The following is a 16,075-nucleotide window of genomic DNA, read 5'->3' on the forward strand; positions in this document are numbered from 1 at the left end:
ATACATACATTCACATATGGAGATTCTTGCCTTCAAGGAATATGTAAAATAGTTTACATGAAGGGGGAAGAGTCAGGGTACAAAATATATGCATGAGAAATGGCTTAAAATATATGTATGGAAGCATATCAATACATGTAAAGTGATATAGTATAAATTGAATGAATAATCATTGAGAAGACATAAATAGAGAAGCAATCAAAACCTAATGGGGTTAAACATGAGAAGCATCCCAGAGAGTTTTGCTTTTGATTGGGAATTAAAGAAATAGAATGGGAGTACAGAGGGGGAAAGGAAATGTTACAAAAGCATTGTCAACAATTCTTCATCTATGTATTTATCCTTTCTTGTTCCTTATTTAATAATTTTCCAGTTGCATTGGGGTTAATTTAGTAATATTTTTATTTTTATTCTACTTAATTCAATGTCTGCATTTAATAAATGTAAAATAAATATATTTTCTTAGTTCTTTTTCTATTAGCTATAAGACTTCTATTTAAATCCCCTTGAATTTTTATTTTATCCATATTTCTTTTTTTGCTATCACTTGATAAAAGACACAAATATGTGCCGCTGTTAAGTAGGTCAATGTTTAGAAATTTGGGACATTCTTAATTTATTTCAGACCTATAAGGAGGCACAGTGAAAAGAATATTGAAACCCACTAGAGGGTGCTGAGACCTTTGTGAAATTCAAGAGACCTGTTTCCAAATCAAGGAATCTGGTAACATACAAATTCTCTGAAATTAAAGAATGCAAAGATTTCAGGGTGATTAAAAAGTTTAGGCTTAGTACTCTCTTTTAAGAAATTTAGAATTTAATTGTGATTGTTCTTATTAATTTCTTTCCTTTGCATTGTTTTAGTCATTGTATTCTTTTCTTGACTCTGTTATTTTACTGCGCATCCTTGCCTCATTTCATGTAAGTCTATCCATGCTTCTCTGTATTCATAACATTCATTATTCTAATAGTGTTATTCTGATTATTATTATATCATTTTGGACACTCCCTAAGGCAAGCTGCCAATAAGCCTAGTAGGTGCCAGGAACTATTCTCAACAATGGGAATACAATGATATGCAAAAACAATAACAACAACAAAAAACCATCAACAAAAAACATTTCTTCCTCTTGATGTCCTCATAGACTGAAAGATGACAAGCAAGATGACAAGCAAGATGACAAGTATACATAAATAAGTTATATACAGGATAGATCAGAAATTGTCAATAGATGGAAAGTTCTAGAATCAAGAAAAATCAGCAAAAACTTCATGTGGAAGCAAAATTTGCTTATGGATTATTTTTTAGACACTTACCTACTTTCTTAGAAGCAATACTAATTATCTATGGCAAAGTGTGGTAAGAGCTAGGTAATTAGAGTTAAAGACTTGCTCAAGGTCACACAGCTAAGAAGTGTCTGAGGTCATATCTGAACCCAGGACCTCCTATCTCCAGACCTGGCTCTCTATCCATTGAGTCACCTAGTTGCCCTCTTCTGTATATATTTTATTTTACTTTTAAAGTTAGAGGACATTTTTTTGTTTGAATACTTTCCTGTGGGATTTGAAGGAAGCCAGAAGACAAATGAAGAAGGGAGACTAAGATCCTTGCCTTACATCTTCACCATTCATTTCTCCATTCCTTGCACCCCCTAGCCTCATAAAGTGTTCTTTTGCATTTTGTGGGTTGCATGCATGTTGTGTCCTTCATTAAAGTATAAGCTCCTTGAGGGTAGGATCTCTCTTCTACTTCTTTTTATATCCCCAGCACTTTGCAGAGAAACCTAAAGGGCAAGATACATACTCTCTGAGCCTCAGTTCCTCATTGGCAAAATGAGGGGACTAATGAAATGACCTATTCTGTATCTTCCAACTCTAAATTTATTTTGGTATAACACATATTGTTCTTTTAAAGGAGATAGAATGTTGAAGTATCTAGAACAAATAGATGGTATAGTCCAAATCCAATCTTAGACATTTATTAGTTGTAACCTTGTATGAGTTACTTAACCCTGTTTTCCTCAGCAAAGAGCTGGAGAAGGAAATGGAATACTACTTCAGTATCTTTGCCAAGAAAACCCCAAATGGAGTCAAGAAGACTCAAACAACTGAACAACAAATAACAAATAATATATGCTATAAAGTCAGTAGATATTTACATCAATTTTATGCATCTATCTATCTATCTATCTATCTATCTATCTATCTATCTATATACATATATATATATATATATATCCATCCACCCACCCATCCATCTATCTATATATCTGTCTTCTAGAGAATTCCAAATTTGCATTACTACTCATTAGAAATGTTCATACTTACTAGTTTGTAGTTGCTTTTCTCTGGCCTGTAGATCAGAAAGGACTTGTTTAAAATGGTTAGTAAAAGCAACAAAGTCTGCATCCAGGAACATTGGGCCCTGTTCTTTTTCTTTCAATGTTATGCTTTGAATTTTTAATCGCTCAACTTGAGGCTGAAGAGTTGAAAGACGGGCAACTTCATCCTGTACCAGAAAAATAGCATTTTAGATCATTTTTTAAAAAGCAGCATTTGTACTTCACATTCATTACAATTTTGCTGTGGAAATTCTTTAAAAGGCAGTGATGTCAGATTAGTGTTTTTGATCAGTATCAAGAAATAGATAAGTTTCACTGTGATGACTCAGTGAGCTTCTGTCACAGACAGTAACTTAATAATGTCATCATTCTTCATTCTTACTCGTTATATTACCGTTTTTCTATATAATCCAAGATGACATAATTTATGGCATAAATGTACATAAATGCAAGTCTAGTTAAAATGACCAATGAAAGATTTTCAATACTATTCACAGTGGCAATCATAACAACTTTATGGAACCTACTAATGCTTGTAGCTTCAAATAAGTCCACATCTTTCTTGATTACCAAATACCAATGTCTGTTAATTTCCCCAAATCAGTCACTTTTCATAGTTGTGTATTAGTATGCTAATAAGTATTTGGAACAAATTTTAATTTTATTCTCTTCATGGTTGGCCATATAAATAGTTTTCTTACCCTTGTTCAATGTCTAATTCAGTTATATTGATATCCTTGTTATTTGGGATATAAATTTACTCAAAAATATTTTCATAGAATAACAGAATTTAGAGTTGAAATTGAACTAAGAAGCCATCTAATTGTATGTATAAAATTGACATTGTGGCATGGGCCAAAAGTAGATATACAAACTTCAAAGGTAGCCCATTCTACCAGTGAATAGCTCTAATTATTGGGATGTTTTTCTCGACATTGTGTCAATTTATCTTGTTATAGATATAAATAGTTATTTTGATGGGTACTGTGTTCTGGGGCTAAAACAAAATAAATCTAACCCCAATTCCATATGACATCTCTTCAGATACTTAAAAATGGCTATGATGACTACTTTGACGGGTCTTCTCTTCCTCATTCTAAATATCTTCAGTTCCTTTAAGCAATTCTCATTGGCTCATGATTCTTCATAATCCAGAAAGCACTCTTCTTATATATACTCCATATCATTTTAAAACTGTAGTTCTGAAACTACACACCATGCTTCACATGGGCCTTATCTGAATAATATTTTGGTGATCACGTCCTTATGCCTGGAATTACTGCCTCTTTTAATCCGGTCCGAGATCATATTAGCTTTTATTACTGCTGACTCATACTAAGTTCACCAAAATCTTCTAAATGTACATATCTTTTCTTCAAACTTTTTTTTAACTACTGCTCCCCCTGTAATTTACTATTAAAGTTTAGGTTTGAACACCATTTTAAGATTTTAGATTTGTCTCTGTGACATTTTTTCCTACTTCATACTAAATTCTTTAAGGGAAAAATTCTGACTACCCAATGTGTTAACTTTTCCTTTCTGGTTTGATCCGATGATCATGCAAGCTTTTTATTTGAGGCATTGTTAAAAATGTTAAATAGCAAAATATAAAAATAAAAATAAAAAAATAAATGTAAAATAGCCCAAGGCCAAGCCCAGATTTCTAGGGACTTTACTGGAAACCTGGGAACCATATTAGACTTCCTTTTGCATCCAGCCATTCAGTCAGTTCTGAATTCATATAATCAAATTATCAATGAATCCACATATCTTCATATTTTTCACTAGAAGAGTATAAGATGTTTTAGCAAATGCTTTATTAAAATATAGGCAATCTATATCCCCTTGATCTATTTAGTTTAGCAGCTTGATCTAAAAGGGAAATAAAATTATTCTGGCATGATCTATTCTTGAAGAAATTATGCTGGCTCTTTTTAATTAGCATTTACTTTTCATTTTTCTGTATATATCTATAATTTTATAACCCATGAGTTTATTCCATTTTTAAAAAGAAGCTACGACTTCATAAAAATTTAAAATATACTCATGATAGAAATATATATACATGTACATATGCATATATATATATATTTATATGGCTATTTGGGCTAGGATTACCATGTTTTAACATGTACCACTGGAAGAGATATGAGTATCTATGGACTGACAGATCTTCTGGAATTACCCATAATAAGAGATAGATAACTTCACCATATTGTAAGAATCCTAAAGTCTCGGTCAAAGGCATGCCAAAGTTATAGGGAAGTCCTTATAAATGACATCTGTTGTTGACCATGTGGCACAGTACCATCAGTCCCTAAACATTTGGTTTATGTTTTGCTTTACTGTCTTCAGCAGCCTGCAATATACTTCACTAAGGACATACATATACAAATGCCATAGAGGACTGGAAATACACAGAGAAAGACATCAAAGCAGCCAAACTCAAAAGAACTGCATTGTTCACCACAAAGGTCTTACTTGGCTCTCTTATTTTCACCCCTGTCAATATAGTCTATTCCCCAATATAAGGGCCAGTTTAGGGGAAAACTTACCCAGAATATCTCTCTTTTTCACAAATTGCCTATAGGAAACCTCAGTTGAGGAGAAAATCTAGTCTTTTTGAGCTTTACATTTATTAGTGCATCCATTGCCTAGCTGGTCTCCAGTCAATTTTCCCTCTAATTTATCCTATCTCTAGTTTCTAAATTTATCTTCCTTAAATACCATCTTTATTTACTGCCTAATAAATTAAATCCAATTTCTATCATTTAAGTCTCTTCATTTTGTGATTTCCTTTTATGTTTCCTTATATTTCCTCTTTTTCCCCCTCATGACTTTTCATAGGCATATATGGGGAGACAGAGACAGAAAGAGAAAGTGAGAGAGAGAGAGAGAGAGAGAGAGAGAGAGAGAGAGAGAGAGAGAGAGAGCGAGCAAGAGAGCTGGATCATGAATATCTAGTCCAATAACTAGATAAGGCTTTTATATAAAGCTTAGATAAAGCTTTAGATAAAGCTTTTATCCCTAGATGGCACTATGAAATACTTCCTTCTTATGGGGTACTCTAAATGGCCATCTTTGCACTTCACATTTCTCTGCAGTTCCTGTGCCATAGTACCACTCCCCTGAAGTTTTTGTCCTTCTCCCACCTCCACTCACTGGGCTCCCCACCCTTCTGGGGGATTTGACCATTCTATCCATTTCTGTTTAATCAGGAAAGAGGACAAGGCCAGGCAGACTGCCTTCTGTGAGAAGCCCTGGGCATGTGACATAGACAAAGGAGGAGGGAGGAGGGATGTCCAAATTCCTAATCCCTAGATCTTGTTGACAAAGTGACTGTAATATAGTAGCTGCCATGTTAAAGATATACTCTTCTTCATTATAGGGCTTTTATGTATGAAATCTGCCAAGATGTATCACAAAATTGAATGGTGATTCTTCAGGGGGCACACTGCATAATTGCTCAGCTGCCTTCCTGACAAAGTTGTTATACAGTTTTGCCCAGTAGGCAAAAACAGTTGGTTAGCCTTAGCTACTTTAAAAACATCCACAGGAATTTGATGGCTATATGTTAAATGTCCAATCCTATTTCTTTTACCCATAGGCCAATTAATTGATCCTGACTAGTTAAGTTGTTTGAAAGGTGAAAGGCCTGTTATAAAAACCGATGGCAGTCATGCCCTGAAAAAAATGGCAGGAAAACATCCTTTTATTCTGATACTAAAAAGATAAGGGAAAATGGCTCACCTTACAGTTTTTTAGCTGCATTTTTACTGCAGCAGGTTCTGCAGCTGGTGTGGCTTGTGCTTTCACCCAGTTTTCAGCAGCGGTTGTCTGCTGCTCCAATTGCTGTAGCTGAGTGTAGAAGGTAATGATGTTGTTCTGATACTCCAGCCAGGAAAGTCTTTCATTTAGCAACTGACAGAACTCAGTCCATCGGCCGTTCAGCTGTTCAGAGGCTTGCTTGATGCTGTCTGCATTGCCGCCTTCTACAAAGACAGAGTGTTCATTTTAATGTACTTGTCAGCATTTTCGGTGAGGAAATTATCTGAAAATTAGCAAATCTAGAACGGGAAAGCATTCAGTTTCAAAGAAGTCAGTTTCTAAGAGGACAGAGGCTTAAAAACGTCAATTTGAGTTCTGATTTATAACTCATAAGATTTTTTTAAATCAAAAAATGATGAAAACACAAACCAAATACACAAGGAAAGCTATGACAATGAAGAATAATGTTAACCCAAAGCTTAATGCTTAGGACTATGGGTGATTATATAAAGGGTAGATGGAAGTTTTCCAAGTTTATGGTTTTTGTTGGGGGTTGGAGAAAAGGCCTGGTTGGTTCAGAAGTGGGATGACATCATCATGGTGAACTCTCTTTATGGAAATTCCTTCTATGATGCTAATTGGTAACTCCTTGGTAATTCAAATCTTAGAAAGATTTCTAAAATACTGAGAATGTAAGTGACTTGCTCATCAGAACACAGCTGCTATGCCAGAGACAGATCCTAAACTAAGGACTTCTCTATGATCTCCCTCTGTGAATAATATTTAGTTTACCTCTAAATTAAGAATTTCAGTGGGTAATTATTCAAATTTTATTTTACAGAAAAATAATGAGCATATTTAGGGAACTTTTAAGATCTAATTATTAGGTATATAAGCATCTAATAAATAATTATAAAAATGTAGATATTACTAATATCTTCCATTAGTGACTACAATTTTAAATATTTGCCATGGATCTAAGAAAGCAAAATTATTAGAAGGCAAAACACTACTATAGAATAAAAGTATGTTTTTGAAAATAAAGAAAAAGCAGATTTAAGCATTTTCAACTTGTATATATTTGATTTTAAGATTTAAGAAAGGGGAAATTAAACAGGAAAATGAATTTCCTGTACACGATTCAAATTATAATATGAAAATTACAATAGAATATTAAATTTCAAAGAGAATAAACAAATTAAATAAATAATTGATTATTAGAAATACAATATAATGACATAATAAATAGAATAATTAATAAATAATTAAATTAATAATAATATTAAATTAAATTATACATGAAAATACATATACATAAAAAAGGAGGTAAATAGGTAGCATAGTGGACAGAAAGCCAGTTCTATCAAGAGAAAGTCAGGTCCTGGGTACAAATTTGGCCTCAGATACTATCTAGTTGTGTGACCCTGTGCAAGTCACTTCTCCATGATTGCCTAGCCCAGTGATGGGCAAACTTGCCACTCTTTTGCCTTAGAACTGATACTAAGACAGATAGTAAGGGTTTTAAAATTTTGATTTTGAAAATCCCAAACCCCCTAAGTTAGGTAATTCTCAAAAGTAGGTTTTTATAGTGACCGCTAGATGGAAGATTTGAGTTCAAATCCAGCGTCAGATACTAATTGTGCTATCCTGGGCAAGACATTTAACCTGTTTGCCTCAGTTTCCTTATTTGTAAAAACGAACTGGAGAGGAAAATTGCAAACCACTCCAGTATCTTTGCCAAGAAAACCCGAAATGGTTTTACAAAGAGTAGGAGATGATTTTTAAAATTACTAATTGAAATTCTTTCATTGCTATACATACATTTTCATGTTTTATACATATTACTCTATTTGTTAAATTGTAACCCTATAAATTTGGATTTGGAGTAGAAAGGGATGAGGATTGGCTAGGTGATTTCATTGTTATAGAGAACTCCCAGGTGTGGAAAACCCCTCTACCAACCTAGGTCAGCACCTTCTTTGCAACTTAAGAGTTTCTAAGTTGCCAATAACACTTGAAAGTTTAAGTGACTGAACCTATGTGTGCACAGCCACAATGTGTCAGAAGTAGGATATGCTGAAAAGGAAAAATGGATCCGGTAGGAATAATTTAATTCTAATCTAGATAAATTTATTCTAATAACTATGAGTCTACTTCCAGAACTGCGAATTCATGTGTATAAGGAACTCATGGTATGCAAACTATCTGAACAGATTTGGATCTACAAATTGTCTTCAACTTAGTCTTGAGGTGATGCAGAATTAAGTGAATTGACCATGAGCACACAACTAGATTCTATCTCCTATTTCTCAAATCTATTTGTGTGGCCATTATGTTTTATATATACTAGATTAACTGTTTTATATATGTATATATACAGAGAGAGAGAGAGAGAGAAATTAAACTTATGCTATATACATATATAGATTCTATATGTATACATATTTATTTTATATGTGTATATGCTAGATTATGCATATTTACCTACATAATCCAGGTATGTGGCTATGGTCTATATCTATGTGTGTGTATTCATATTTATAAGTATATAAAATATACATAAAGGAATGTATAGAAATATATAATACATAATAATGTATGCGCAGAATACTTATTATATGCTAAGGTTGTAAAGAATAGAAGATGAGTTTGTAACAACTCTTGGCCTCAAAGAAATGCAGTAAAGTGAGAAGGAATAATATAAATATGTAAATCAACGTAGCAAAAGAATAATTATGAAAACTCACATTTCTATCAAGCCCTCAAGTTCACCAACCCAGCATAATTATGTAACATAAGAAATGCAGAGCTTCTAGATGGCATGGAGGACAGAGTTCTGGAGTTAAAATCAGGAAAAACTGAATGCCACTCTACCTCAGATACTTCCTGGGTATGTGGCCATGATACAATCACTTAACTTCACAGCTTCAACTTTACTATAAATGCAGACAATAGTAGCACTTAACTTAAGGTGGTATGGTTGTGAGGATTAAATGTGATAATATATGTTAAGAACTTTGCAAATCTTATAGTGCTATATAAATACTAGTTTTCATTTATAAGAAATAGCACTGTGGCAATTTCATTTAATAGATTATATCTAATTTGGGGATTCCATTAAGAATTTATTATGGCAGTGGTAGAATTTTGGTTGTTGGATTAAAATTCCAATTTGCAAATTTTATTTTAGGATGAGCAATCAGCATAAAAATTGATGTGGGCTTAGGATATGCATTGAAGAAAGAAGTCATAGTAGATACATTTAGGAATGTAGTTTGAGGTCAGATTGTAGATGCTAAATGAACATTAGGCAAAAGAGTTTGGACATAATAGGTGTTGGAAAACCAGAACGGAAAAGAATGCAGTTAGAGTCCATAAATGTTTATTGTGCATCTGCTATATTGAAGGCACTATGCTAGGTATTGGAGATACTTTGGTACTAAGACACATCTGTGATCCCATACAATTTATGAGTGCTCAGTTCCAGAAGCAGGGAAACCCTGTGATTGGCTAAGGGATATGAACATCAACTGCAGCCACTTTCTGAGCAGGTCATTTACAAGTTATTAGTTACAGGCCATCAACTACGGGACATTTTAGCAGGGGCTTTCCAAAGGCCATGTAACACTAGTATTTGGCCAACAGTATCCTAGGGGACCAAGAAAGTCATAGTTTTAAAGCCAAATTCTCTTTGGAGTGGTAGCAGTGAATCATAGGGGTGAAGGAGTATTGATAATACAGCAAATTCCTAAAAAGTTAATATGATTCCTATAATAAAATAAGACTAGCTGACACAGTAGTATTATTCTATCCTATAAATCAAATACAATTAATATATAATCAATATATGAATATCATCACCAATATGTAGAGGGTTAATTAATTCTAACCTACATGATTCTGAATCTAACATTAGTAATTTATCAATCTTAACTCATCAACTTAAATCATTGATACCCTTTAAATCACAATGAACTGAGTAAATACTGATTAAATTGAGTAGGCAGTGATGGGCAAAGTTTTTAAAGAAGGGGCCAAAGGAAAGGAAATTCTCATCTGTCAGTCTGTTTCTAAGGCTACCCTTTCGACATTTCATTGTATTGTATCCTACTCATTGTATTTGTCAGATTAGGAATAATGTTGTGGGGCTGGATAGAACATTTAATGGGGCTATATCTGACCCTCGGGCCATAGTTTGCCCATCACTGGAGTAGGGGTATCAAAATTATCTTCACACTTACTAGCTATGTGAATCATTTGAAATCTAATCTTCAATTTCATTAGCTATAAAATATCTACATTACTTGTTGGGAAGATAAAATCAGAATATATATATATGTGTGTGTATATATATATGTATATATATGTAAAGCATTTTTGTAAAATTTAGATCATTACATAAATATAAAAATCATTATGGAATATGATCTCATTTTACAGCTAAAATTATAGCTCATATATTTGAGTTGCTTAAAGACATAGAAGTTTCGTTCAATTGTTTCAGTAGTGTCTGACTCTTAATGACCCCATTTGGGGTTTTCTTGGCAGAGATCCTCTGTGTTTTGCCATTCCTCCTCCAGCTAATTTTACAGAAAAGGAAACTGAGAGAGTTAAGACATTTGCTCAGTATCACCCAGCTGATAGGTGTCTGGGGTACAATTTGAAATCAGGAAAATGAGTCTTCTTGACTCTAGACTCAGCGCTCTACCAACTGTAATTCCCTAGCAGCCCAATGACATGTTATTAGGAAAGGAGAAGCCAGAAGTAGAATTCAGGTCCTTATCCTCTGTCATCCATATGGAATGATTCTGAATAAATTAGATCACTAAAGACATTAGGAATGGTTAAATATTTAATACATTGATAAAAATCATTCAGTAAGGAGATCTCATTGAGAAGAAAAACCAATTTTCTAAAAGTAGTAAATTTATTTCCTTGACTTTACATTAAAGTGATCTAACTCCAAATTTTCCTTATTTTGAGTTAGAGTAAGAAAATCAATACTATTTTACTGAATGAGTGAAAAGATATACTGTTTTGTTTTATTGTGCATCTTAAGTACAATTAAAACTCAAGATTATACTGCTACATTCACTTGAAGAAGTCTTGTAATTAGTATCTTAGTATACATTTTTCTATGAACTACTTAAAAAACCAATCATCTCAATATCTATTTTCCCATTCTATTTGTTAGATATTTAAAAGTGTAAACAATTTCTAAAAAGATATTATGATACTTATAGAAACCATTTTTTGCTCATGTATTAGAATCTCAGGGATAATGGATTATAATCCACTCACATCTGATATTCTAAATAGTCCCTGAAATAGTCTCTGAATAAATACATTGTTCCCAAAGGAAATGGATCATTAGTTGAAGTGCATCTATTAATTTTATTACCTGTGCCCCATGCATAACAGATTGCTAAACTGATTTTTAATTGCAGCACTATCCAACATAAAAGTACTTCAGAACTGGCACTTAGTGTGAAGAATACCTTGTTGAGTGTGTCCATCTTTACCCGTGAACCCAAGGTAATATAATGCAAAAGCTGTGTTTTTCTAAATCTTGGCATACAAAGACATTTGCAATGACAACTTAAAATGAAGCTGGCTAATAAATGCTCTTCTTATTTTGAATGCACTTTATTTTAAGTGTCATGTCATTACAAACTCATTTGGCATTCAATTTAATGGCCTTCATCATAACACAAGTTCATTCAGAATCCATGAAGAGAGGGGACACATACTGGAGACTAAATTACCAGAAGCTTCATTCAGAGTCAGTTTTGTTTTCAAGTTTATCTTTCCATTTCAATGTACTTTTTCAAAATGAATAAGTTACATAAAATGTAGGCTGAAATGTATACATTTTATTGTTTGACCTTTTCTCATCTTTTCTAGGTCTAAATGTCCCTGAACTATTACAGGTAGATGTTCTATATCCCTCAACTTTTCTTTGATTGCCTCTTGTCCCCAAACCAACTATACAAACTATTCCCTCTAGAATCTTAAAGTACAAAAACAATTTTTTCTATAAAACTCTATTTTAAGATGAGCCATATAAAATATGTCAGTCAAGGCTTATTAAGTGTAAATTGTTTGTAGAATGTTGCAGTTTTTACTATGGAGAGCTACAAAAAAGTAGAAACAAAATTATATGGAACTGAGGAGGGAATAAGCCATGGAGAAAAAGTAGTATGACAGAGAACACATTATTTATATGATATAGATGTATATATATATATATATATATATATAAAATCTGAAACTTTCAGGCTTTCACATCATGTAGCTCAAAGGTCAAAACAAAATCCTAAAAAGTCAAGCTAAAATGGTAGAGCAAGTATTTTCTATCAGTGGTCTAGACCCTCTCTGTTTAATCAGTTAAGTACAGAAGTATTCTGCATTACTTAAATTTATTTTTATGAGGTTAGTATTAATTATTTAAAAACCACAATCTAGATCTTAGTAATATTTGTTGAAATACATTTAACTTGACAAAGTAATAATTATTCTTTATATTTAAATATATTTTATTAAATTTGTTCTTCATAATCCTTGATTAACACAAAGAAAAACACTAAATAATGTTTGAGATATTTTTAATATTTCTAATGAGAGAGGGAATAGGAAGAGAGGAGGGAAGTGAGGGATGGAAGAGATAGAGGTTAGGGAGGGATGAAGAAAGAGAATGCATTTTTGATTACAAAGATTGAAAGTGAATGTAAGAAAGCAATTCTAATGAAGCCTAGGGAAAGCAAGAATTAGATTAAGCCAAAATATTTTGCACCAGCACAATTTTCCTCTTCTCTTTGTTATTGAAGTGGATGTAATGTGCTGACACAGAACTGGGTCTGATTATTCCAAAATGTAAGAAAAAATAAGACTCTCAAAGTATAACTAAATAGGAGAGGGTGAAAAGAGTATGTTGGACTAGAATTAGGAAATTCTACAATAACATCCTTTTGAAAAAAACCTATTTTTTAAACATTGATATTTCACACTGATTTACATGACTGTCACTCATGAAACACCAAGATGAATTAAAAATCAAATTTTCAGGTGACTCAAAGGATGAGAGAGATGCTTGTTTGGTAAAAGTAGGCTATAGGAATAATTGCCAAGTGTGACTTGTGTGTAAGAAGTAATTAAAAAAAAATATATATATATATTTCCCAGGATATATGTGATTTTAAAAGAGCTTTACTGGTCATGGAAGAGTGAATGATAATAAATAAAGAATGCCAATAGAGCAATTAAACTCAAAAATGTTAACTATATAGAGAAAAAGTCTCTAGCATGTTCAGTTAATTTTTAAAGATTTGTAGTAAAAATGGACAAGAATTTTTTAAAAGCATGAATAGTTGGAATCTCCTCTGGTCCAGGGAGTGTCCATTCTCATGGGATTAGATAATTATCCATATGCTTAATTAAAAGTATTAGAATAAATAACTCTTAAGTTTCCATGAAAAGTTTACTTAGGTATATTTCTTTTTTATCCATTTCTCTAATTTTGTGTCAAAATAATTATATTTGGATAATAAGTTGTACAAAGTATTATTCTCATAACAATATTATGAAGTAAATAGTATGATGTTTCTTTCTCATTTTACAGATGAGGAAATTTAAATTCAGAGCAGTTAAGTTATTTGCATATTGCATGATACAAAAAGTATCAAAAGCCAGGATATGAACCCTTTACTCCTCTGACCTCAAGTCCATCTATTTTTTTATATCCTTTTATGTTAAAAAAAAAAGTCTGCAAAAACCTGTTAATCCTTCTCCCAATTAACCATAATTATAAGACACCTAGTTGCTTAGATTACAATGCCATAATAAAGACACTGCCACCAGTTTACCACTTAATCTAATTGATTCAAGGAAATAAACAGCCTCTTGAATTGTAAATCTACAAACTCAAGCCAAAAAAGTGATGGCAGTCATTAAGGAAATTATCTCTAGCAAATTTTTCATGCCAACCTAGCTTCTCTTTAATTTCTAGCTCTGGCTTAGACCATTCACTACCCCTACTTTATAATTGAATATGTCGATGCATGGGATGCACTGGATTTGTAGAAAACATCACAGGAGATTTAAATTAGGGGAAGGAAGGGAGTAAAGGAGAAACATAAAATAAATGTCAAAAAATATTTCACCTGCATAAATGCTCCCTGGTATCAATATCAATTATAAACACACACATATATACACATACACATACACACATAAATGAAATATACACACAGACACATACATCTGACTACCTGAACACTAAATGCCAAAAATGTCCAACAAAAATGTGATCCATGACGTAAAGCAGCGAATTTCATTTCACAACCTATTTTGTTAAATTGAAAAGTAGCACATCTCAAGAAATTCTATTAATAAAAAGGTAACAAGGCAGCATGATGAGCATCATTGGTGCTCTAACCCTATTTTGAGTGTTAGATGAATAAAAATTAGGCATTTGAGGTGCTTCTCAAAGCTTTAAAAAAAAACAAAATTACTTATTCAACATTGCTTGATTATTTGGTGAGAATGTACTTGACCCTTTCACCAGGCTAGTCATTAATTTCTTCCAAAACTAAGCAGCTCTTAATGACAGATTTCAGAAATGACTGGTTTCACTGATTAGTGGTACTTCATCTCTACCACCTGTAGAAATAAAGACAACAGCTAAACTGTCACTCGGTTTGGGGTTAGAAATAAGTGAGGAAAAACTTCCAATGTTAGTGAAAGTGGTCATCCAGTAAAATAGATTAATGAGGGAAACTCTGCAATTAGGACAATCTAGCCTTGTTTTAAGGATTCCCCCCAAAAATCTGGACATTAAAGATGCTTAGGATTTTGAAAAATAAAAATGGATCAGGAAGAGGACTTCCCATTGAAGGGAAATGTCCCAGGAAAGGCATGGAGGAAGGGAAGCAATTTCATATTTTCAAAACAGTGATTAACTTGCAATTTGCACTAAAATTCCCAAATGCAATTTAGGGACATCAGAGACATATATAAAGTTTCTGAAAACCTCTGTCAGAGAAAGTAGGCAAAAGCTATGTTTCCTATCTTCCTAGACAGTCTCCTCCTGCATATGGCCTATAATTAATCCTCCAGGAATATAACTTCATAATAATTGTTTTCTCTCAAGCTAGACTGATAAAATGTGACACAGAGGATAGAGTGTTGGGACTGGAGTAAGGATGACCTGAGTTCAAAATTAGCTTCAAACACTTAGTAGCTATATAACCATGGGGAAATCACTTAACTTTGTTTGCCTCAGTTTCCTCCTAAGTAAAGTGAGCTGGAGAATAAAATGCCAAATCACTCCAGTGACTTTTCCAAGAACACCTCAAATAGGGTCACAAAGAGTTGGGCATGACTAAAATGACTGAACAACTATAAATGCTGATAAAAAAAATAAAGGCTAGCATTTACTTGTTTCTTTTGGCTTTCAATGTATATTGAGATACTTTCAACCAAATATCTAAACTTCTAGAGCAGGAGTTGGCAACGTATGGCTCTTGAGCCATATCTGGCTCTTTTGAGGGCCAGATATGGCTCTTTCTGCAGGAGCCATAAAGTCAATTTTTTTCAGGCGCTGTTACAGGAACACACACTGTGAGCACTGTACGGCTCTCACGAAATTACATTTTTAAAAATGTGGCGTTTATGGCTGTCACGGCCGAAAAGGTTGCCGACCCCTGCTCTAGACTATATATGATGTGTATAAATCATCACTGGGATGAGTTAATATATCAGTAACATAAGGTATATGTTGAATATATTTGATCATGATAGCACTCCATATATGCTTTTTTTTTTTATTTTAAACCCTTAACTTCTGTGTATTGACTTATAGGTGGAAGAGTGGTAAGGGTAGGCAATGGGGGTCAAGTGACTTGCCCAGGGTCACACAGCTGGGAAGTGTCTGAGGCCAGATTTGAACCTAGGACCTCCCGTCTCTA

At 33.2% G+C, this 16,075-nt stretch overlaps 1 protein-coding gene across 2 annotated transcripts in view; it reads right to left on the minus strand.

The window, feature by feature from the left end:
- The window catches only part of DMD (dystrophin), a 1,921,557-nt gene that overhangs the window by 1,542,001 nt on the left and 363,481 nt on the right, over nucleotides 1-16,075 (minus strand). For both annotated transcript variants that reach the window (XM_044670154.1, XM_044670155.1), the window contains exons 18-19: nucleotides 6,093-6,334; nucleotides 2,329-2,509 (exon numbers count right to left, since the gene is read on the minus strand). In XM_044670154.1, the coding sequence (XP_044526089.1) occupies nucleotides 2,329-2,509; nucleotides 6,093-6,334 (423 nt within the window). The remainder of the gene's footprint in view (nucleotides 1-2,328; nucleotides 2,510-6,092; nucleotides 6,335-16,075) is intronic.

This window comes from Gracilinanus agilis, chromosome 3 (genome assembly GCF_016433145.1).
Source record: "Gracilinanus agilis isolate LMUSP501 chromosome 3, AgileGrace, whole genome shotgun sequence".
Lineage (NCBI taxonomy): Eukaryota > Metazoa > Chordata > Mammalia > Didelphimorphia > Didelphidae > Gracilinanus > Gracilinanus agilis.